Genomic DNA, 19,968 nt, shown 5'->3' with positions numbered 1-19,968 from the left:
TTTCTTCATTTGTAAAATGTGGATAATAATACTGACTTCATGAGGGGGGTTGTCAAGATTAAATTATACCACGAGTGCTGATCAAGAGTCTCTAGAACAAACAGAACTTTCAACAGATTGACCATTGATGGTAATCATAATGACGGTAATTCTACCAAATAATACACTGCACCATAGTGGTCTTCATGTTAGAATGCTAGTGTTTTAGTATCACCACTCTAGTTTCTAGATAAGAGAGCTTGAAAAAGTAATTTAAACTTTATTCGAGTTTCTAATTTGTAACATGGAAGAATATCCAGGATCAAATGAAATAATGTTCATCATAGCACTGATAAATTATAAAGCATGCCACATATAGCTATTTGATGGTGATGATGACTATGAGATCACTGTACAAATTCGTGAGCAAATGCTAATTATTTTTATTATTTTGAACACAGAGTCAAAATAATAAAAATCTCATCCTTGGCCAAGATTCATACTTACTGCTTCTAGAGGGTGTTTTCCTCATAGGGCACCACTATGCACCCAGCTAGTCTTGTGGGTCATTCACGACTCCTCATGCTCCACGCTTCTCCGGCTGACTCCTCCATCCACACACATCCATTAACTCACCCAGTCTTCGGATCTATCTTTTCAGTTTCCCTGCGATCCGCCCGTTGTTCTCTATCCCCTGCACTGTGAACTCAGCTTTCATTTAGATGCTTTGCAATGGCCTCTCATTTGGCCCTACACTTCTCATCAATCCATTCTCCACACGGCTGCCACAGTGAGCTTTCTAAAACATGTGATTGTTACCCACCCTTAAAATTCTTCAATGGTTTCTTATTTTCTTCAAGGAAAAAAAAAATCAAAATCCCCTTCACGTGGCCTACTTTCATGATCAGACCTCTGTTTACCTGTGCTGGCTTAGATACCCTCAGACTCCAAATGGTCCATCTGTTCCAGACATCTCATAGGTTTTTGAAAAGCCCATGTTCTCTCTCTCAAGGCTTTTGCAATGCTGCTTTCTTCATCTAAAATGCCCTTTCCTCCACTCTTTAAAACTGGTTAACTTCTACTCTACAAGTACCTATAGAACCAACATTGAAATACCTTTTATCTAGATAATTTTGTATAATTTTATGGATAAAAATTTCTTACCATCCATTTTAGTGACTTTTAAAATGCCTTATCAGTAAGAATTAAATGAGTGGCTCAAAATGTTTTTATATGTAATCTTAGAAACAATAATTAAAATTTAAAGCTTCATTTTCTATGGACAGAGCAGCTATTTTCTTTTTATGTTTTTGTTGTAATTTGGGGCTTTTAGAAATTGTTAAAAATGACAAAATAATCAGAATATGTGTAATAATTTAGAAAATGTAATAAAACTATGATCAGTGAGCTATGACGTAAGACCCCTAAAGTGTCTGGGATCCTTTGTTCTTCCTGGTATGATGGCATCACGTCTTTTAATAGCTGACTCATTCAACACATTTTTCATGAGTTGTTCTGAACGCTATGCAAATGTTTCCTCAATTTAAAAAACAAAAAACAATTTTCGTGTTGTAAGATCCATAAGCCTGTTTTTATATGTTCCAACTTAATGGGCATGTTCTGCTTTCTGTTTAACCCAGGAATTAGTTTCATGTAAACTGTTAGCCTTTTAGTTTTATCACCAACTGAGTATGCCAACCTAAGCAAATGAAGGCTGATAGCTTAGTAAATGTTCTATGGATCTGAGGGTGCATTTGGACATTGCACTAAACCCTGGACAAACAAGACATGAAGCCCAGATGTATAAAGGAACAAATGAGGTCATAAGCACAGTCTGTATCTTCCGCAGGAGGAGTGGGGCCTTGGCAAGGACCCAGCCAGCGGCTGAGGGCAAAGAGGTTCTCAGACCAAGAAGCAGGGATGTGGTCTAGGAGAATCAGAATGACAACTACTATTTTTGAGCACCTACTTCATACCAGGCATTTTGCTAAGTGCTTTACATTGCAGGAAAATTAGGCCCCAAACCATCAGCGGGAACACAATCTCATAAAGCAGCCGCAATACTCACCTAAAGAAATTGATCATAGATTCGTTTTTAGTTTTTGTCTTGGGTTGGGGGGTTGATTTTTTCTTGTTATAGAACAAAACAAGAGCTACAACCTATGTTTAGCAACTTCAAGGCTCATACTATGTTCTACGTATTTTCTACCATTAGAATGTTTTACCCTCTGTGATGTTAAGACCTTTTGTTAGGATATTGAGGAAATCATACTTAAAATATTAGATCTTGTTATAATATGGGGCAAGCATGAAGCCAACACTTCTTCCATTAATTTGATCATTCATTCACTCAATAAATATTTGCTGCAATAACTTCTCTGTGGAGGAAATGTTCTGGGTATTAAACACACAGTAGTGAGCAAAACACAAGACCCATAGTCCCTACTCTCAAGGAGCTTACAGCCTAGGGCAGGGGGCAGACACCAAGCAAGTGACCACACAAATATTCAGCACAGAGGGTATGAATCTCAATTCAGAAACTCAGGTATCCAAGAAATAGGTTTTCTGTAATTCAGTTTCTAACTCCAAGTCTTCATTCCACCCAGCCGGCAGAAACAAACAACACACAGAAAAACTTAGCATCAGTATCTCTCAGAGTTGGTTTGTTTCCATTTCCCAAAACGTAAGTCTAGCATCTCACTCTGTGCCAAGACCCTTCTATCCTCAAAGCGTTGCTTCTTGCTGGGTTGTTAACCATCCTCAGTGGTCTGGCTTTTCCACTTCCTTCTTTGCTGCTTCTGCACATCACTCGTTGCATGGAGAATGGTTTTTCTGAGGTTGACTGTGGTCCCTCCAAGTCTTACTACTTCCTGAACGATGCTTTTTTAAGAGATGGACGTGGGTCCCCTCTGCTCTATGGATCCACAGGCCTCTCTCTTTTCTCATTCCCCATCCCCTCCAGCCTCACAGAAATTTCACATTTCCCTTCATGTTCCAAGATACTTGGAGCAAATTTAGCATGACTGGGTGGTAGGTCCTACAGAAGGGAGCTCCAAAGGTGCTCTCCTGAGCAGATGAGCTGTGAACTGAGATCTGAAGGGTAAGTAAAGACTAAACACAATGATGGGGAGTGAGGAGAAGTGGGCAGAATGCTCCTAGCAGAAGAGGTATACCTGGCAAGGTCTAATGGCGGGAAAATAAACTGAGAAAAACTAAGTTATAAGCATAAAACCTAAATTATAGAAGAATACATACTCATGTTTTGATGTATGAGACCTCAGCAAACCACATAGACATTAACCATTTATTATAATTTACTACCGCAGTAGTGGAAAACGTGTAAGAACTGTTCAAAGCCTTAGGTTTGAGTTCAAGCCTGACCAGTCACCAGCTCCATGGTCTTTGGTAAATTATATCACCTCTTTAAGCCTTAATTATATCATCTGGAAGATAGGAATTACAGTAATAATACAATGGCTTGCCCTATATGTCTCATTGGATTGCTGTAAGGGTATAACGTGACGATGGGCATGAAGGTGTTTTGTAAACTGCAAAGAACTTTAACATGTACTGTTATGAGCGTGTTGATAACAATCTATTCACAAGTCAAAATTTTCTTTTAGAGAGAATCTTATTGAGATAAAGTGGCAAATACTAAGTTTCTACTCCTCATTTATAATTGTATGTAACTACACAGAGGTGAATCAAATGAACACACTAGATATGATACACAACTATACACTAGTGAATACAATCTTCCTTCCCTAAAGAAATTGAAAGAGCAGGTAACAATTTACCCTCAGACAACAATAAGTTCTATATGAGATGCCTTGTTGAGAATGACCAAATGAAACAATGAACCTAGCACAGAATAGGAGCCTACAGTGAGCCCAGTCACCACTCCCTCCTTACGCTCTTAACTAGCCCATTGGCATTGTGTGTGTGTGTGTGTGTGTGTGTGTGTTTAAGGATAAAATGAGATGGCAACAACTGGGCAGAATTCTCATTCAATTATTAAAACTTAATGGTAAACTCTACATTATATGTCATTAAGAAGTGCAAATTAAAACAATGAGGTACCACTGCATACCTATTAGAATAGCCAAAATTTGAAACACTGATAATAACAAAGCTGATGAGGACGGAGCAACCGGAACTCTCATGCATTGCTGGTGGGAATGAAGAATGGTACAGCCACTTTGGAGGACAGTTCAGGGGTTTTCTGTTTTGTTTTGTTTTTTGTTCTTTACAAAACTAAACATACTCTTACCATATGATTCAGCAATCACACTCCTTGGTATTTTCTCAAAAAGTTGAAAACTTATCCCACATAAAAACCTGTACGTGGATGTTCATAGCAACTTTACTCCTAATGGCCAAAATTTAGAAGCAACCAAGTATCCTTCAGTAGGTGAATGACATACTGGGGTACATCCAGACAATGCAATATTATTCAGCACTAAAAAGGAATGTGCTATAATGCCAGGAGCAGACATGGAAGAAGCTCAAATTCATATTACTAAATGAAAGAAGCCAATCTGAAAAGGCTACATGTTGTTATGATTCTATATGATGGAACAGGTTCAGTTCATGATCCAAGAATAATAAAATAGGTTTATTTTTTCATTTAGGCTTGATGAGCAATGACAGTAGAATATGTACAAAATTTTAAAGATCAAAAATTTATAATAAAAAGAAACACATTTTTCAATTAAATTTTTATTTTGCCATCCAAGGTGCTACGGGAAGTCTAAACGTTTTAAAAAGACAAAAAAGTTAATGACTTACACAAGTAGAAAATATATCAGCCTTATAACCTGACCTAAGCTTTCAGTCCACCTAAAAACTGCCTCACTTTTGTGTAAAGGATGGTGCCAAAGAAATGGATTGTGAAGAAGTGGATACTTGTAAAAGGTAGTCCCCACTGTTGCAATGAGTCCATTCTCAGTTTTTAATATATGTTATTTTTCAGACAGTTTAGTGAGTTTCAAGTGCCTTATCCTCTCATCTCCACTTAGAATGGTTTATAGCACAGGCCATACTGTCCTATGGTCTCAAGACTTGTTAAAACAAACAGCACGGAACACTGTTAGCATTCTATATTTGGAGGAGTTGCTGTCCCCCACCCCTCCTATTTCCACAAGCTCGCTCTAGAACCCTTCACAAAATAACATCCTGACGCAAATAATCAGGGACTTTCTATTTTCTCTCTGGGCCCACTTAAGAGCAGATTCTGGACACGCAGAGGAGGGTGCCCTGATGTGTCCTAAACTAACTCTTCTCACTGAATTGGGAGTGTGGTGCCTGCTGGCCAGACAGTGCAATTCTGACATTTGCTGTCATATCTTTTGCTTGTTAAATAGTCTAACAAGGTTCTATAGCTTCAGATTTAAGAGGATAAAATTCTTATTTAAAATTGGGTATGTGAATCCAATATTCTTATAATACTAACATCTGCAAAATTCATAAATCCTGGAAAACAGAGCTAAGAAAGCAGAAGATTTAAAAGTCTATGGAACTTTGTCTTAATAAAGATCCTAGTTTAAGTAATTCTAGTAATTTCCAAGCTTTGCTTCTAAAGGAGTAACAATTTTCTAACCTATCTGGACATTTTATAAGTACATATAATGTACTTATATGTACTTGGAATATGACTAAGGAAAAGAATAGGAATACGTTTCAAAAAATTAAGGAAAACCCAACAAAACTCTTACAATTAGCTTAAATGACAAACTAATCACATTTCTCTGAAATAAAAGTTCATGAAATTTATATTAAATTCTGATGGACGTTATACATCAAGTGTATATTTTGTTTTCTAAAATCAAAATCCCAGTTTACTGCATACATACCAGACTATTGGATATTAAACACTGTTCCTTTAAACAGCAACAAAAAAGATACTACTGATGATGAGTTATGCTTTGACTTGACTTGGGCTGAAGCAAATTTTCTATTACATCTCCCTAAGAGAAAAAAAGTCACATAATTACAATGCAATAAAATACAAATTAAAAGGTAAAGTAGTCTTTTAAATGCCATTCACAATTTATAAGCTAGTGATACACATATAAAGGGCATCCAGTAAGACTGTAAAAAAGAAACAAACCAAGGTAAGCTGAAATAATAGCATTTACTTCCTAGTATGAATCTGCTTTTTCCTATGAGAGACTCTCTTAATGAAATTTGATAAACAATTTTATAAGGATTCAGTAAAGGGACAATTTTGGCAGCACCTGTTTAGCCTTAATGTTTAAACCTCAGTTTTCTCATCTGTAAAATAACTTTTAGTCGTAATGGTTTCTTAAGCCCTTTCCTGATCTGTAGTGTTTGATTTAGACAGAGTAAAATGTTTGAATTTCTATGTGGGTTTTGTATTTCATTTAATAATAATGATCTTGGTACTAAAGAGATAAATGATCATATATAAGAGAATGAAACTAAGGATGGGAGTTGGATTTTCAAGAAATACATAGACAGGAATTGGAAGAAGACTGGAATTTTCTCTAACATAATAAAGGTGATCTTGAGGAAATCACTGATATCTGGGAATCCTAAGTTTTCTTGAGTGTATAACGGAAATATTAACATCCACTTCTAAAGATTGTTCTAAGAGGTAGATGAGCTAACACAGGTGATAGTGTTTTATAAACTTGATAATATTCTGTAAGTCAGTTCTTCTCTTTTAGTCTATACTATACTCTCTTCAGCACTTCCCCATCCTTTAAGCCCTGACATCAAATCAGTTGCCAAGTTGCTTCTCAAACGTACCTCTTTCTAGTTCAGTCTCTCACTTGGACAAACGTAGTGGATCACTACTGCAATTTCTTCACTGTTGTAGTCTTAGTGCCTAAAACAGACCCTGTCACGTAGCCCCTATTCCATAAATAATCTATTGAATAAATGGTCTATTTTTCCTGTCTTCAGTGTCTCTCAGCATTAATTTATATAAATTTTTTATTTTATTTCTTATTTAAACTTTTTATTGTACCTGATGTACAAAATTATGTAAAGTTATAGATGTACAATATAGTGATTCATAATTTTTAAAGATTATACTCTATTTATACTTGTAAAATGTCGTGTTGCTTGTATGTTTATATTTTTTGAAGATTTCACTTATCTTTTTATTTTTCCTTTAACTAGGGGGAAAAAAAGTAAGCACTCAAAGTATAGAGGAAAAGATGGCAAACATTCGTATACTGAAAGATAAGAGTAGAAATAGTACCAAGGCGTGATTCTCTACCAGCTGCCTCCAGAAAAGAAGATGCTTTGTGCAATGCTCCACTGAAATTGGCTTCTGCCAAGTGCTTAAACCATAATTCTGTTCAATGTAAAACTTAGGCCCCTGGCAACCAAACCCTATTGTACCAGGAGAGTTGGTGCTGCAACAATAAATGCTAATAGCAGCTACCTATACTGCAAAGCTATCATTGCAAGGCTTGGACCTGACTCCCCTGTTCATGTCAGGCATCAGGCTGATGTTATCACTAACCATGACCCCTGAGTTGGTAGGATAGGGCAGGTGCCAATGTTCTGCTGTGTCCTATCACCATAATATTCTGGTTCTTGATCACATTGGGAGGGTCCAGAATTTCAGAAATCATGTCACTTAAAACCTCCATAGCCCAAAGCTGAAAGTCCTTCTCCTGCTTTGCAAGGCCACAGAGGGGTGATGGGCAGTGAGACTATGAGGGGGTGTTGTGGTCCTAAAACTGCTATCAATCCTTTCTCCATGGGTTTTCCTCAATGAACCTTGCTCCACACATGAGATGCATGTACTGTCTGGGACTTTGCCTTTGTAAAATACATATCTACCCCAAATCAACAAAGGTCACCTTTGCCTTGAATATTTTTTAATAAAAGAAATAAAACTTCACTGATAAAGTTGAAGTTCTCTTTGCACCCCTCCCCACTCCTTTTCTACTCTGTCTTTCACTTCCAGAGGCATCCTTTATCATGAATTTGCTGCACATCTTTCCTGTATAGTGAAATCATTACTTCCAAAATTTTGATCCACTCTTGGTTAAAATTAATGCAGAAATTATAGGTCATAATGTTACTTGATAAGACATTTTGATAGGAAATAATAGTTTGACATGAATTACTTTGAGACTTCAAATTATTATTATGATTATAACTGTTCTCTGAAAAGCTAAGGTGGAAGTGTATCAGTTAAGCCTGCAGTTAGCTGTAAGTAACATAAAACTTGATTAATAATTTTTCGTTTAATTTCTCAGAAATATAACCCTGAACTCAAAATATAATGACCAAAAAGAATGAAGAACTTATTTGCATTAAGAAACAATTTACCAACATATAGAATAATTTGTTAAAATTTTGTTCATCAGCATTGAAGTCAATAACACACACACACACACACACACACACACACACACACACGTTTGTCAAAAATATTCAGAATCTCTAGGCTTAGCTTCTGCTTACAGAGCATATTGCTCAAAATAAAAGATATCTCTAACTGATTTAAATCTAAACACAAAAATGAAACATATTTCTTTCAACATTCCAGTCTATATTCTTTACTTTTACTAACAATAAATATGCCCACTAAAGGACACAGTTTTGATTTTTGTGTTTAAGTAATATTACATAAATCATAACATATTGCATTTACCTTCTTACAATTTGCTTTTGTCACTCAACACTGTGTTTTTTTAAGATTTACTCAAAAATTGTCATATTGACACATTGAAATATACATCATTTAAAGTCTGTATTATAGTCACTCCTGTGAATGTGCCATATTTTATTTATCCAGTCTTCCACTGATGATTATTTAGGTTGTTTCCAATTTATCAATATAGAAACAAGGCTGTTATGAACATTCTTTTCTCATTAGTATGTCTTTCAGACCCTTAGCAACAAATTAAACAAAGCCCTGGGAGATATGCAGAATCCAAACAGATGTCATTTCAGCATCCGTAACAATTACAGTCCTATCAGATAGGAGGCTGTAGTGATTTAGGATTAATGATACAGTAAATAAGTGAGTTGAAATCAATCAACAGATGCAGCAACACATGCAGATATGCAGACTTCAATGAGAAGATGGAAGATGCAGGTAATATATAACTATACTTGAGGAGACATGGGCTTTGAGACTACACCATTCGGAGAGCAGTGACAAAACAGCCGTAAAACAGGGCTCAGCCTGACAGCCAAGGTTGTCAGGAAAATGCCCTTAAATATCTGCCGTCAGTATGTATCAGCCAGTTGGGGAAATAATCTCCAAAACTACTTTTTGTTTCATTTGTTTCTTTATTGGAAAAAATTACTTTTACCCTAAGAAGAATAAGAATTGTGTATTGAAATAATGCAGCAGATCAAACAGGTAATTGTAATACTTCTGTATTAAGGAATTTGTACACACTTGATATTTTAAGAATTCATTATATGTGAGAATTTGTCATACTAGATTTTCTAACAGACAAATTTGTGAGTCTAATTTATATGTGTGTTTGGGTAACTGATTTAGACTTGTAATCATAGATTGAAATATTATTAATTTGTAAAGAGCATTGGAACATTTAAGAACATTTAAGACACAGCATATTCAATATTTTAAATTGATTAAGTTAATAACAATTCATTAAGTATCTGAGATGTGTTTGCCCTAAGACAACTGAAGGACTTAAAAATCCAATAGATTAAACTTATAAATGGAATTTAAAGGATTTAAGGAAATTTAATTGTTACAAAAGCTCACTTGAAAATATGTATTGAAATCTGCTGGACTTAATAAAATACATAATTTAAATGTAAGAACTTAGGTAAACTAAGTTTTTAAAAATTTTTGTAACATATTTGAATGTAAATGTTTTAAGTGAATCTAGACTGAGCAATATTCTCTGTGTACAAAAGAAACATTAAAAAAAAAAACCACCTCACATTACTACATTATCTATGTCTCCTGATACACATGTGCTAAAGAATCTCTATTGTATCAATGGCTTATGAGGTATTTGAATTTTCCGTTTTATTGAATGCTCTCCCGAGAGGCCATGCTAATTCATATTCTCATGGCCCTTGTGGAAGGATTCCTAGTTCCTTACAACTCTGCTAATGCTTCATGTTGGCTAACATTTTAATTTTTGTAAATCCAGAATCTTATATGATTTTAATTTCATATTTCTTCATTATTAGTGACAGTGAATGTTGCTTCACAAGTTTATTTGATAATCTAGTTTCCTCTTCTATGAGTTAATATTTTTGACATTTGCTCATTTAAAAAACTGAATTGTTCTCATTGTTTTGCAGGAGTTTTTCTTAATATATAATGGATATTAAATGTCTTCTATATATCTTGGAAATTTCTTCTTCCAATCTGTTTCTTTTAACTCAGCAAACGGAATCTTGAGCAGAAAATGTTAACTTTGACATAAAAATCATACAAAGAATAACAGGTTTATTGAGAGTTTACTATGTGCCAGTAATAGCTCTAACCACTTTGCACATATTAACTCAATCTTTCTAACAACCTTTGATTCTGGTACCAATATTATGCCCATTTTACCAAAAAAAGGAAAAGGAAACAAATTTTTTTTAATTAGGGGGTTGGGGGAGGTCTTTTAAAAAATCTATCCTTAACCTTAAATCATTAGGACATTATCTTGCATTTTATTTTAGGAATTTGTTTACTTTCACAAAGTCTTTAATCTATTTGGAGTTCACCATTGTCCAAAATAGGAATCTATTTTTTTTCCCCCAAATCACTTCTAGAATCATAAACCTTAAATGGCTTTCCATAATCTGTAAAATAAAGACCAAACTCCTCATCATGGCAGTCATACATTTTCCAGCTCAGAAATTACCCACCTGGCTCTTTTGTCATTTTTCTCTCAAGCAATCTCTTTTACCAGTCAGAAAAATCAACTATATCCTTAAAGTGCCAAGGACCTTTTCAGTTCTGTATCTCTGCTCAAGCCTTTCTCTCAGTCTGGAATAATAGTTCCACATTCTTGTCTACAAGGGAATATCCTGATCCTCCAAAACACAGTTGAAATTTAATCTCCTGTGTGAAAGCCTTCCCCAAAGCATTCTTGTTTTTTCTTTTTCTTCTTTCAAAAGTCAACTATTTTCCTGCTCTGTGCTTCTATAGGAGTTTGTTTATTATTTCGCTCTATATGACTTGATTTTATTTCTTGAGCACATGTTGTTTCTTTCTTAGAAACCATATGTCTTTTGTTTGTAGGTTTGGTCATTCAGACATCCATTCGGCATTGGCTGAATGTCTATTAGGTGCTAGTGCTGTGCTAGATGAATATACAAGTTTCTAAGCAGCTCAAACTAGGAAGAAAGAGATGTATACAAAATATTTTCATTTCTATTGATAAGTTATTGTGGTACTTGATAGGTACTACGGATAAATACATATGATGAAAAGAATCAATATGCTAATGCTCACAGATTTCTCTTCTATCACTATCCCAATACATACTAACAAAAATTTCAGAACAACTCAAGTCCCCCTCTCCATTGCCCCAAGTTCAGAGCTTGTGGACAAGTTTTTGGAGCTCTTGTGGGATAGAACTGAAAGAATTACAGAGATTAAAAAGGGATGGATTTAGGCCTTTTAGGATTTGAGAGATATGGACAGAAGAAGAAAAACAACTACTTTGAATGATATATTTGGATTCATTTTAATGGTTTTTTGAGAGACAAATAAAGAATAGAATTCTCTTTTAATTTCTTTTCACTGTTGAGCTATGTATCTTAGACAAGGTCAACTGTGGGCACAAACATCCCTATCCTGTTAAAATATCTTGTATTCAATGAATGTGTGAGAAATTGAAAATATTAAAATGTTTTATACCATGGAAAAAATAAGCCATTAAGGTTGCATTCCTCAGAGTAGAATAAAATTATTATGTAAGGAGACCAATGCAGTTTGAAAAAAATTACTTTATGTAGTGTAATGATTTGTAACACAGATAAGTAAAAAGAAAGACTGAAATTCATCTATGATCTTACCCTTAAGAAATAATGCTTCTAATAAGTTGAATTTTTTCTCTAGTGTTTAAATGCATATTTATTCAACAAACATTTACTGGCTAACTACTATAAGCTAGACCCTGTAGTGGGCCACATGGATGTAGCCCAGAACAAAAGAGAAAAAATTCGTTGTTTACATGGAGCTTGTAATCTAGCTGTGGGAGACAGGCAATACACAAAATAAATCAATAAAGAATATGGTATATTCAAAGACAAGCGTTATTAAGAAAAATAAGTCATGGAAGAGTATTGACTACAGAGTGTGGGGGAGAGTAGAGGTTGCAATTTTTTTAAAAAGTGGCCAGGGAAGACTTCATAAAGAAAGTGACATTTAAGCAAAGACTCAGAGTGGGTAGAGGAACAAATCCTGTGGATTTCATGTAGAGGGAATGACAAGCACAAAGTCCCAAGCAAGCTAGTATTTACGTAGGTAGGTATTTTCTGTTTGTTTGTTTATTTAACATTTATAGTCCATACGGTTGGGGTAGAACTCTACCCCCTACATGTAACCCAAATCCAAACAGCACATTTGACTTTCCTGGCCATATTTCCTTCCGGATGGATATTTAGAGTGCTTCCTTTTTCTTTCTTTTTTTCTCTTCTTTTTCCCCTCATCCTATAACAAAATATGCTATATTTAATTTATTTGACTGCCTTTATGAATATTTCTATATAGAATAGGGTCCCCAAAGTGGGTAATCCTCATTCAGATTGCCAATTTCTTCCAAAGAGGTTATACCAGTTTTCATTTCAACCATCAGTGTAGGAGAAGACATATCTTATCAAATGTTTGCCAGCACTAAGTAGTACCATTAAAAAAAAACTTTGTCAATTTGATAAATGAGCATGCCATCACATTTTAATGTAATAAATTTTTATTTCTTTGTTAGTGAGGTTGAATTTTAAAATATATTTACTAGCCTTTTCTTTGTGAATGAATTGTTTCTGACCATTAACCACTCTTCTATTGGAGCCTTAATGTTTTTTGTTATTGATTGTGCATATTTTTAGTATTCTAACATGCTGATTATGTTCACGGTACTATTTACCAGATTACTCCTTAAAACAGAAATTTAAACATAAACAGAAAAAAACTGAAAAGCTATCTTGAAAATAATGGGCATCTATACAGCACATATACAATGGAATATTACTCAGCTGTAAAAAAAAGAATAAAATTTTGCCATTTGCAACAACATGGATGGTCCTGGAGAGTACTACACTTAGTGAAGTAAGTCAGATAGAGAAAGACTGTATGTTTTCACTGATATGTGGAATCTAAAAAATAAAACGAATGAATGTAATAAAACAGAAACAGAATCAAAGATACAGAGAACAAATTAGTGGTTACCAGAGGGGAGAGGGGTGGAGAGAGGAGCAAGCTAAGGGAAGGGGATCAAGAGGTACAAATTGTTGGGTATAAAATAAATAAGATACAAGGATATAATATACAGCAAACAGAATATACCCAATATTTTATAATAACTTTAAATTGAGTATAATCTAAAAAATATTGAATCGCTATGTTGTACATCTGATATGTAACATTGTAAATCAACTACACTTCAATTTAAAAATTTTTAAAAGTAAAAAATTAATTAATTTAATTAAAATAGGTTTGAAGAATAATGGGCATCTAATGATATTGATTTGCTTCTCAAAGTTTTACAACAAAGTTTTGATATTTGAAGATCAGAGTGTGGGAGTTGGATAATGCTAAACCAACAGAAGCAAATGCTTACTTCATGAACATTGGATAATATCTAAAAATATTATTTCTTGTAAAAGTCTTTGCATATTTACAGTAAACAGTCCCAACCAAGGCGTAATTTTAAGTTTTTTCATATAACATTTATAATTACCCTGCTCAACAATGTTATTCTATCATTTTATAGATACAGAATATGAGGCTCAAAGAAAACAAGCCAAGCAGGTTCCATGCCTAGTAGGTAGCAACTCTTGGGACTTACGTTCTTTCCATTGTACCACACTTTAGATATTTAAGGAATATAAACTTCTTGTGTGACACAAAATCACAACTGAATAAAATCCTAAGATGACATAAAATTTTGACTATTGAGTCTTACCCGGCTAGATTCCAAACCAGTGGGCATATTTCTTAATTCATACACAGCAACTTGTCCATCACTGTCTCCCACCAGAAGGCAATCTGTTTGTTTGGCGAAGAGAACAGTTGTGAACTTGATTCCAGGGTTAGCAACATTCACAATCAGGGGGTCCAAACTGCAATGAAATACTTTATTTGTAAATTTAGTTACTGTTAATATGTTCTTTTTAGATACAGACTAAAAAAAGTCTGAGATATTTTTTGTGATTTCATGTAACAAAAACCAGAAGCTTCTTTATGTGTCTCCAAAATCAAAATAACTGCTTCTCACTCCTTATTCAATTAAAACTTTCATTTTTTCAGTAAACTAATTTCAACTAGATAAATTAAAGCAATTCACAATTAAGATGTGAACTCATAATTTAAACTACCACAATGATTAATTTTATGTATTAACTTGGATAAGCTATGGTACCCAGTTGTTGAGTCAAACATCAAACTACACATGGCTGTGAAGGTTTTTTTTAAGATACAATTAATTTAAATCAGTAGAATATGAATAAAGCAGATTACCCGCCACAAAGTGAGTAGGTTTAATCCAAATTGTTGAAAGCCTTAAAAGAAAAGACTGAGGTCCCTAAAGTGGAATAAAATTCTGCCTCCAGACTGCATTTGAACTCAAGACTGCAGTATGGACTCCTCTGATGGAGATTCCAGATTGCCAGCTTGTCATGTAAACTTGGGACTTGCAGGCTCCACACAGGGAGATTTTTAAATCTCTCTCTCTCCCTCTGTCTGTCTTTGTTGGTTCAGTTTCTCTAGAGATCCCTAATGCAACTCCTTAAACAATGAATATATTTTAACAGAAGGATATTTTGATCCAAATGAACCCCTGGAACATAAATGAATGCTCTGTACAAGAACTTTTCCTACTCTTGGTCATCCAAAACAATCTACTGACACCCTTATAAAACAACGGAAGTAGTCACTTGCATACTGCTTCTGAAGAAATGTTGCCCTGGGAAGTACAGTTTTACTGGAAAAAATTAGAATCAGAGGTGGAATCATTTAAGTAGCCATTTTATACATTAGTCATTTCACACTTAAAAATAAATTGCTTTATATTGCAATCCTTGATTTTTGGTCCAAACTGTTTTATAGGACAAGCTATGACAAATTTACTAAACCTAGGAAAAAAATTTTCCATTAAGAATAAACCCATTGAATTTTACATCATTTAAACAAGAAAATTTTTCCATGCTGCTTCTGTTAATAACTTGCCTACAATATTTTCCAATAATTGTAGACAAGTTATTAACTTTCTTACAATATTTTACAATTGTTTTCTTAGAAAACAAGATCTACAATATTTTCCAATATTGAAATATTGATGGAAGAAGAATCATTAAACATTTTATCACAGCATTGTATAAACTTTCATATTAAAAAGGATAGATGGCACAACATTGTAAACTGACTACAACTCAATGAGAAGAAAAGGATAGATGGTCTAGATGACACTCTAAGAACTTTGGTGTAACACTTAAAATCAAAAATTTTAATTAAATGCATGTGCCTTCAAGTATGTTTTGAAACAAGGTAAGAGAATAAGTAAATATTATAAAAATAGTTATTTTGTTCCCTTTTGTTACCTTATTATAGAAAGTCTTTACTTAAGAACAGCTAGCTGCCTCTCTGAATTCCTCCATAAACCAGGTAATGAGAAAGAATTCAAGGTAGTTATGATATCCTATATCAGCTTGTAAAAGCTTGAGGAGATGGAGTAAAGTAACATTTTCATTCAAATATTTTTAAAACCACATATGCTATACGTAGTTAACATTAACATATCATCCTGGCATATATTTTTACTCATAAAGGACTCTTACAGTGTAAACTATTACTTTTTTTTAAAGTAACTATAGTTCTCTCTAACCAATGTCAAAGCTATCAGGCATCATTTCGATTGAACAGCTTCTACCAGAAATATTTCCAAGAAAAATATTAACACTTACGTGCTGATGTGAAGATCCCAAATCTCCACTCTACTCTCATTCGCAGCTGCAAATATATAGGATGACTTTGGAGACCAGGCAACATCATAAACAACATAAGAAGTTGGATAAAAACTCAAAAATGGTTTGAAATTCTCATGCTGCCATATAATAACACCCCAATCTGCAGAACAGCTTAAGAATACGTCATGACAAAATGGATTCCATGCTATTTTATACACTGGACCCTAGATTTAGAAAAATAAATTAAAATACATAGGTAAGTAGTATTCAATATCTTGTACTTTAAATTTGACCAAAAAATTTAAAATGCTCAGATTTCTAAAAGGTGCATTATTGTGTGGGTATTATTTTAGCTGAGAATAATGTCAGGAATTGAATCTCTTCCCAAAATTATGCCAAACAGAAACATAAAAATATAGTTGCTATATATTATACTATTTAAAAATATATAAGAAATAGTAAGAAAAATAAACCGAAATAAAGGAGAAAATGAAGAAAACATAGTTGGAACAATCATAAAAGATGCAGAGAATAGGTACATGCCAGAGACAGTTTTACTCTGGGATCAGCATGTTATCATCAGCAAAGTCTTTTAGAAACAAATAAAAGACTTTAAAAACTTGCAAGAAGTCAAAGCTATCTAGAAGCCAGATTTAATGTCCCACGTATTATTGGTGTTTTCTATAGAAGAAAGCACTTAATTCAAATTGGTACTTTTAACTCTGAAGTTGTAATTCATTGCATAAAAATACAGTCCAGTGGCACTATTTTTTCAGAAATATTGCAAGATAAAATTTTCCATACCCACTGTAATTAAACTAACCTTATGCCCTCTGTAGGTATCTAAATATTGTTCATTATATGAACAAGAACATTTGTGAATATGACCTTCTTCAGTGCCAGCCAAATAGATATTTGTGTCCTACAATACAAAAAAATCAAAATTCATTGGCTTGTGATATATTAGTAAATGTGCTAAACAGAAGAGTAGACAATTCAAGATCTCTTAAAAATCAATTCAAGAACCAAAACTAGAAATACAATCTTGAAGACAGTTGACTATTATCTTTTTCTTTCTCTCATGATTTTACAATAATTAAATTACCTGAAGGACTACTGTGCCAAGGAAAGACAGATTTTTTTTTCTTTGCTAGAATAGAGGGTAGAACTTAGTGTCCTGTCTGGAAATATCATGAACAAACGTTGGCTTAAAATGAGGAAGAAACTTTCTAACATTTGGAGCTACCTGACACTAGAACAAACAGTCCAGGGAAATAGTGTGTTCTTTCAGCAGAACTAGTCAAAGAGAAGACAGATGACTTAACAATAACTATTAATGTATATAATGCTGTAGAAATGGTTCTCGCTGGGAATGAGAGACTGAACCAGATGAAATCGTAGATATCTTTAACTCCAAATGTATGTACCAAGTAGGGATTGAAAATGTATTTTCTACAGTGAAGTCACAGTCAAAAAGTCTGAAAGTCAGTGCTCTGTGTGCTGGCTGTGTAGAGTCAGCATTGCCTGGGAGCATTTTAGAGCTGCAGAATCTCAGGCCCTGTCCCAGACGTACTTAATCAGAATCTGCATTTTAAGATTCCCAAGTGATTTATAAGTGCACTACAATTTGAGACACACTGCTTTAGCGTATGCACTACTTAAGAATGCAATTACCAGATCGCGAGGTATATGTAGTTTAAATTACACAATAAAGTACAATTTTTTCCCAAAGTAGTATTGCCAATTTACATTCAGCAGTATATAAAAGTTCCCTTTGATAATCATTCTCTTCAATAGTTGGTTACATTAGAAATTTTAAATTTTGCCATTCTATTAGGTATAAAATTATATCCAATGGTTTTAAGTCCCACTTATATAGACATTAACAAGGCTGAGCACATTTTTATGTTTCTTGGCCATTTATGTCTCCTCTTCTACATCTCTTGACCATTTTACTAATAATCTTTCTTTTTCATATTCATTTGAATAAGCTTTTTATATATTCTACTACATAAGCTTTGTCTATTACATATGTTGCAAATATCTTCTCCCAGTATATGGCTTATCTTTTTACGTACTTTCTTTAGTGTCTTTTAGTAAACAGAAGTTCTCATTTTAATGTAGCTGGTATAATTTTTATATAGTTAGCATTTTTTGTGCTTTAAGAAATCGTTCCTACTTTTAAGTCATAGAGATATTCTCCCACATTTTCTTCTAAAAGTTTTTGTGCATGATGGAGTAGGGATCTAATTCCTTTTTTTTTAATATGGACAATGATTATCCCAATACTATTTATAAGTTGGTCATCTTTCTCTAGAGATCTTCAAGGTCATTGTCTAAAGTTGGTCTCCTCAATATATAAACTCTGAGTCTCTGTAACAGTTTTATTGGGAAGTTCTCTCAGGAACAACCTCTTTGAGGGAAACAGGAATGGGTAGAGATTTAAGTTGAACTATGGTGTAATTGCAGCAGAGGGCTCAGCCCAATCTATAAGAAGCTTGGGAGCTAAGACAGCCCTTCAGAGCCCTGCCTCCAGGCAAGGAGGCCAAACATATTACACACCCTCTCCCATCAATAAATTTGTCAAACCAGATGATAGACTCAAAAACAAACTACATCAATAATAAAACTAAATTGAAATGGTGTAAACATCACAGTTATAGGCAGAGATTGTAAGACTGGATAAAGAAGTAAGACTTAACTGTATGCTGCCTATAAGAAATATACTTGAAATATAAAGACACAAATAGGTTAAATGTAAAAGGATGGAAAATAATAAAAATATGCTAACACTAGTTAAAAGAAAGCTGGAGTGGCCGCTTTCATATCAGACTAAGTCAATTTCAGAGTAAAGAATATTACCAGTTAATAAATAAGGCCATTTCATAATAAGGGAGTTCATTAATCAAGAGAACATGACAACGCTATACACTCATGTACCTAAAACAAAGCTTCAAGATATATAAAGCAAAAACTGATAGAATTACAAGGCAAAAAAGACAAATCCACAGTTATGGTCAGAGACTTCAATAACTTTCTGTCAATAACTGGTGGAAGAAATAGGCAGAAAATCATCAAGGATATAGTAAGCTTGAACAACATCATCTACCAACTTAACCTGACTGACATTCACAGAACATTCCACACAACAGTAGCAGAATACACATTTTTCTCAAGTGCCCAGAGAACATTTACAAGTAAAGATTACATTCTGGGCTTTAAAACAAATCTCAATAAATTCAAAAGGATTCAGTTTATAAAAAGTTTGTTCTCTGATCATGATGGGATTGATTTAGAAATCAACAGAAAGATCCTTGGGAAAGTCCTGAATAGTTGGAAGCTAAATAACATGTTTCTAAATAACTCATCAGTCAAAGAAGAAATCAAAGGAGCACTGTGGATGTTTTGGACCAGCTAATTCTTTGTTTGGGAGGGGACAGGGTGATGGCTGTCTCGTGCACTGTAGAGTGTTCAGTAGCATTCCGGGCCTCTGCCCACTAGATGCCAGCAGCACTCCTCCCCTCACCCCACCTCCCACAGCTGCAACAACCAAAAATATCTCAAGACGTGGGAAACACTCCCCTCCATGACCACATTGAGAACCACTGTTCTAGAATCAAGGTGAAAAGCAGATTACAGGAATTTGAGAATGAAAGCAGTTAGAATACAGCTGCAGTGGTAAAAGTGAAGTATGATGAAGGTCTGAACTGCATCAGCAGTAGTGGGCTTGGACTGGAAGAAGTGGGACACTAAAACTTAAACATTGTTTGGGTGATAGGGTAGACTAGAGTAAGAACTCAAGACTTGGTTTGCATAAGTAGGTGGATGATGGTGTCACTAAAGAGATGATCACAGTACATGTAACAGAAGACTGTAGGATATGTATTC

General features: G+C 34.2%; 1 protein-coding gene across 3 annotated transcripts in view; it reads right to left on the bottom strand.

The window, feature by feature from the left end:
* Positions 1-4,566: 4,566 nt before the first annotated feature.
* The window catches only part of DNAI4 (dynein axonemal intermediate chain 4), a 79,338-nt gene continuing 63,936 nt past the window's right edge, over positions 4,567-19,968 (bottom strand). For 2 of the 3 annotated variants that reach the window (XM_010963463.3, XM_045522977.2), the window contains 4 exons: positions 16,904-17,002; positions 16,078-16,304; positions 14,082-14,238; positions 4,567-5,945 (listed from right to left, as the gene is read on the bottom strand). In XM_010963463.3, the coding sequence (XP_010961765.1) occupies positions 5,883-5,945; positions 14,082-14,238; positions 16,078-16,304; positions 16,904-17,002 (546 nt within the window). In that variant the 3' untranslated portion in view covers positions 4,567-5,882. Of the gene's footprint in view, positions 5,946-14,081; positions 14,239-16,077; positions 16,305-16,903; positions 17,003-19,968 lie in introns of those variants that run through there. The other variant, XM_045522978.2, reaches the window with a different exon arrangement.

Source organism: Camelus bactrianus, chromosome 13 (assembly GCF_048773025.1).
Source record: "Camelus bactrianus isolate YW-2024 breed Bactrian camel chromosome 13, ASM4877302v1, whole genome shotgun sequence".
Lineage (NCBI taxonomy): Eukaryota > Metazoa > Chordata > Mammalia > Artiodactyla > Camelidae > Camelus > Camelus bactrianus.
The sequence above is the reverse complement of the archived record's forward strand: the minus strand, read 5'-3'. Positions and strand labels throughout refer to the sequence as shown.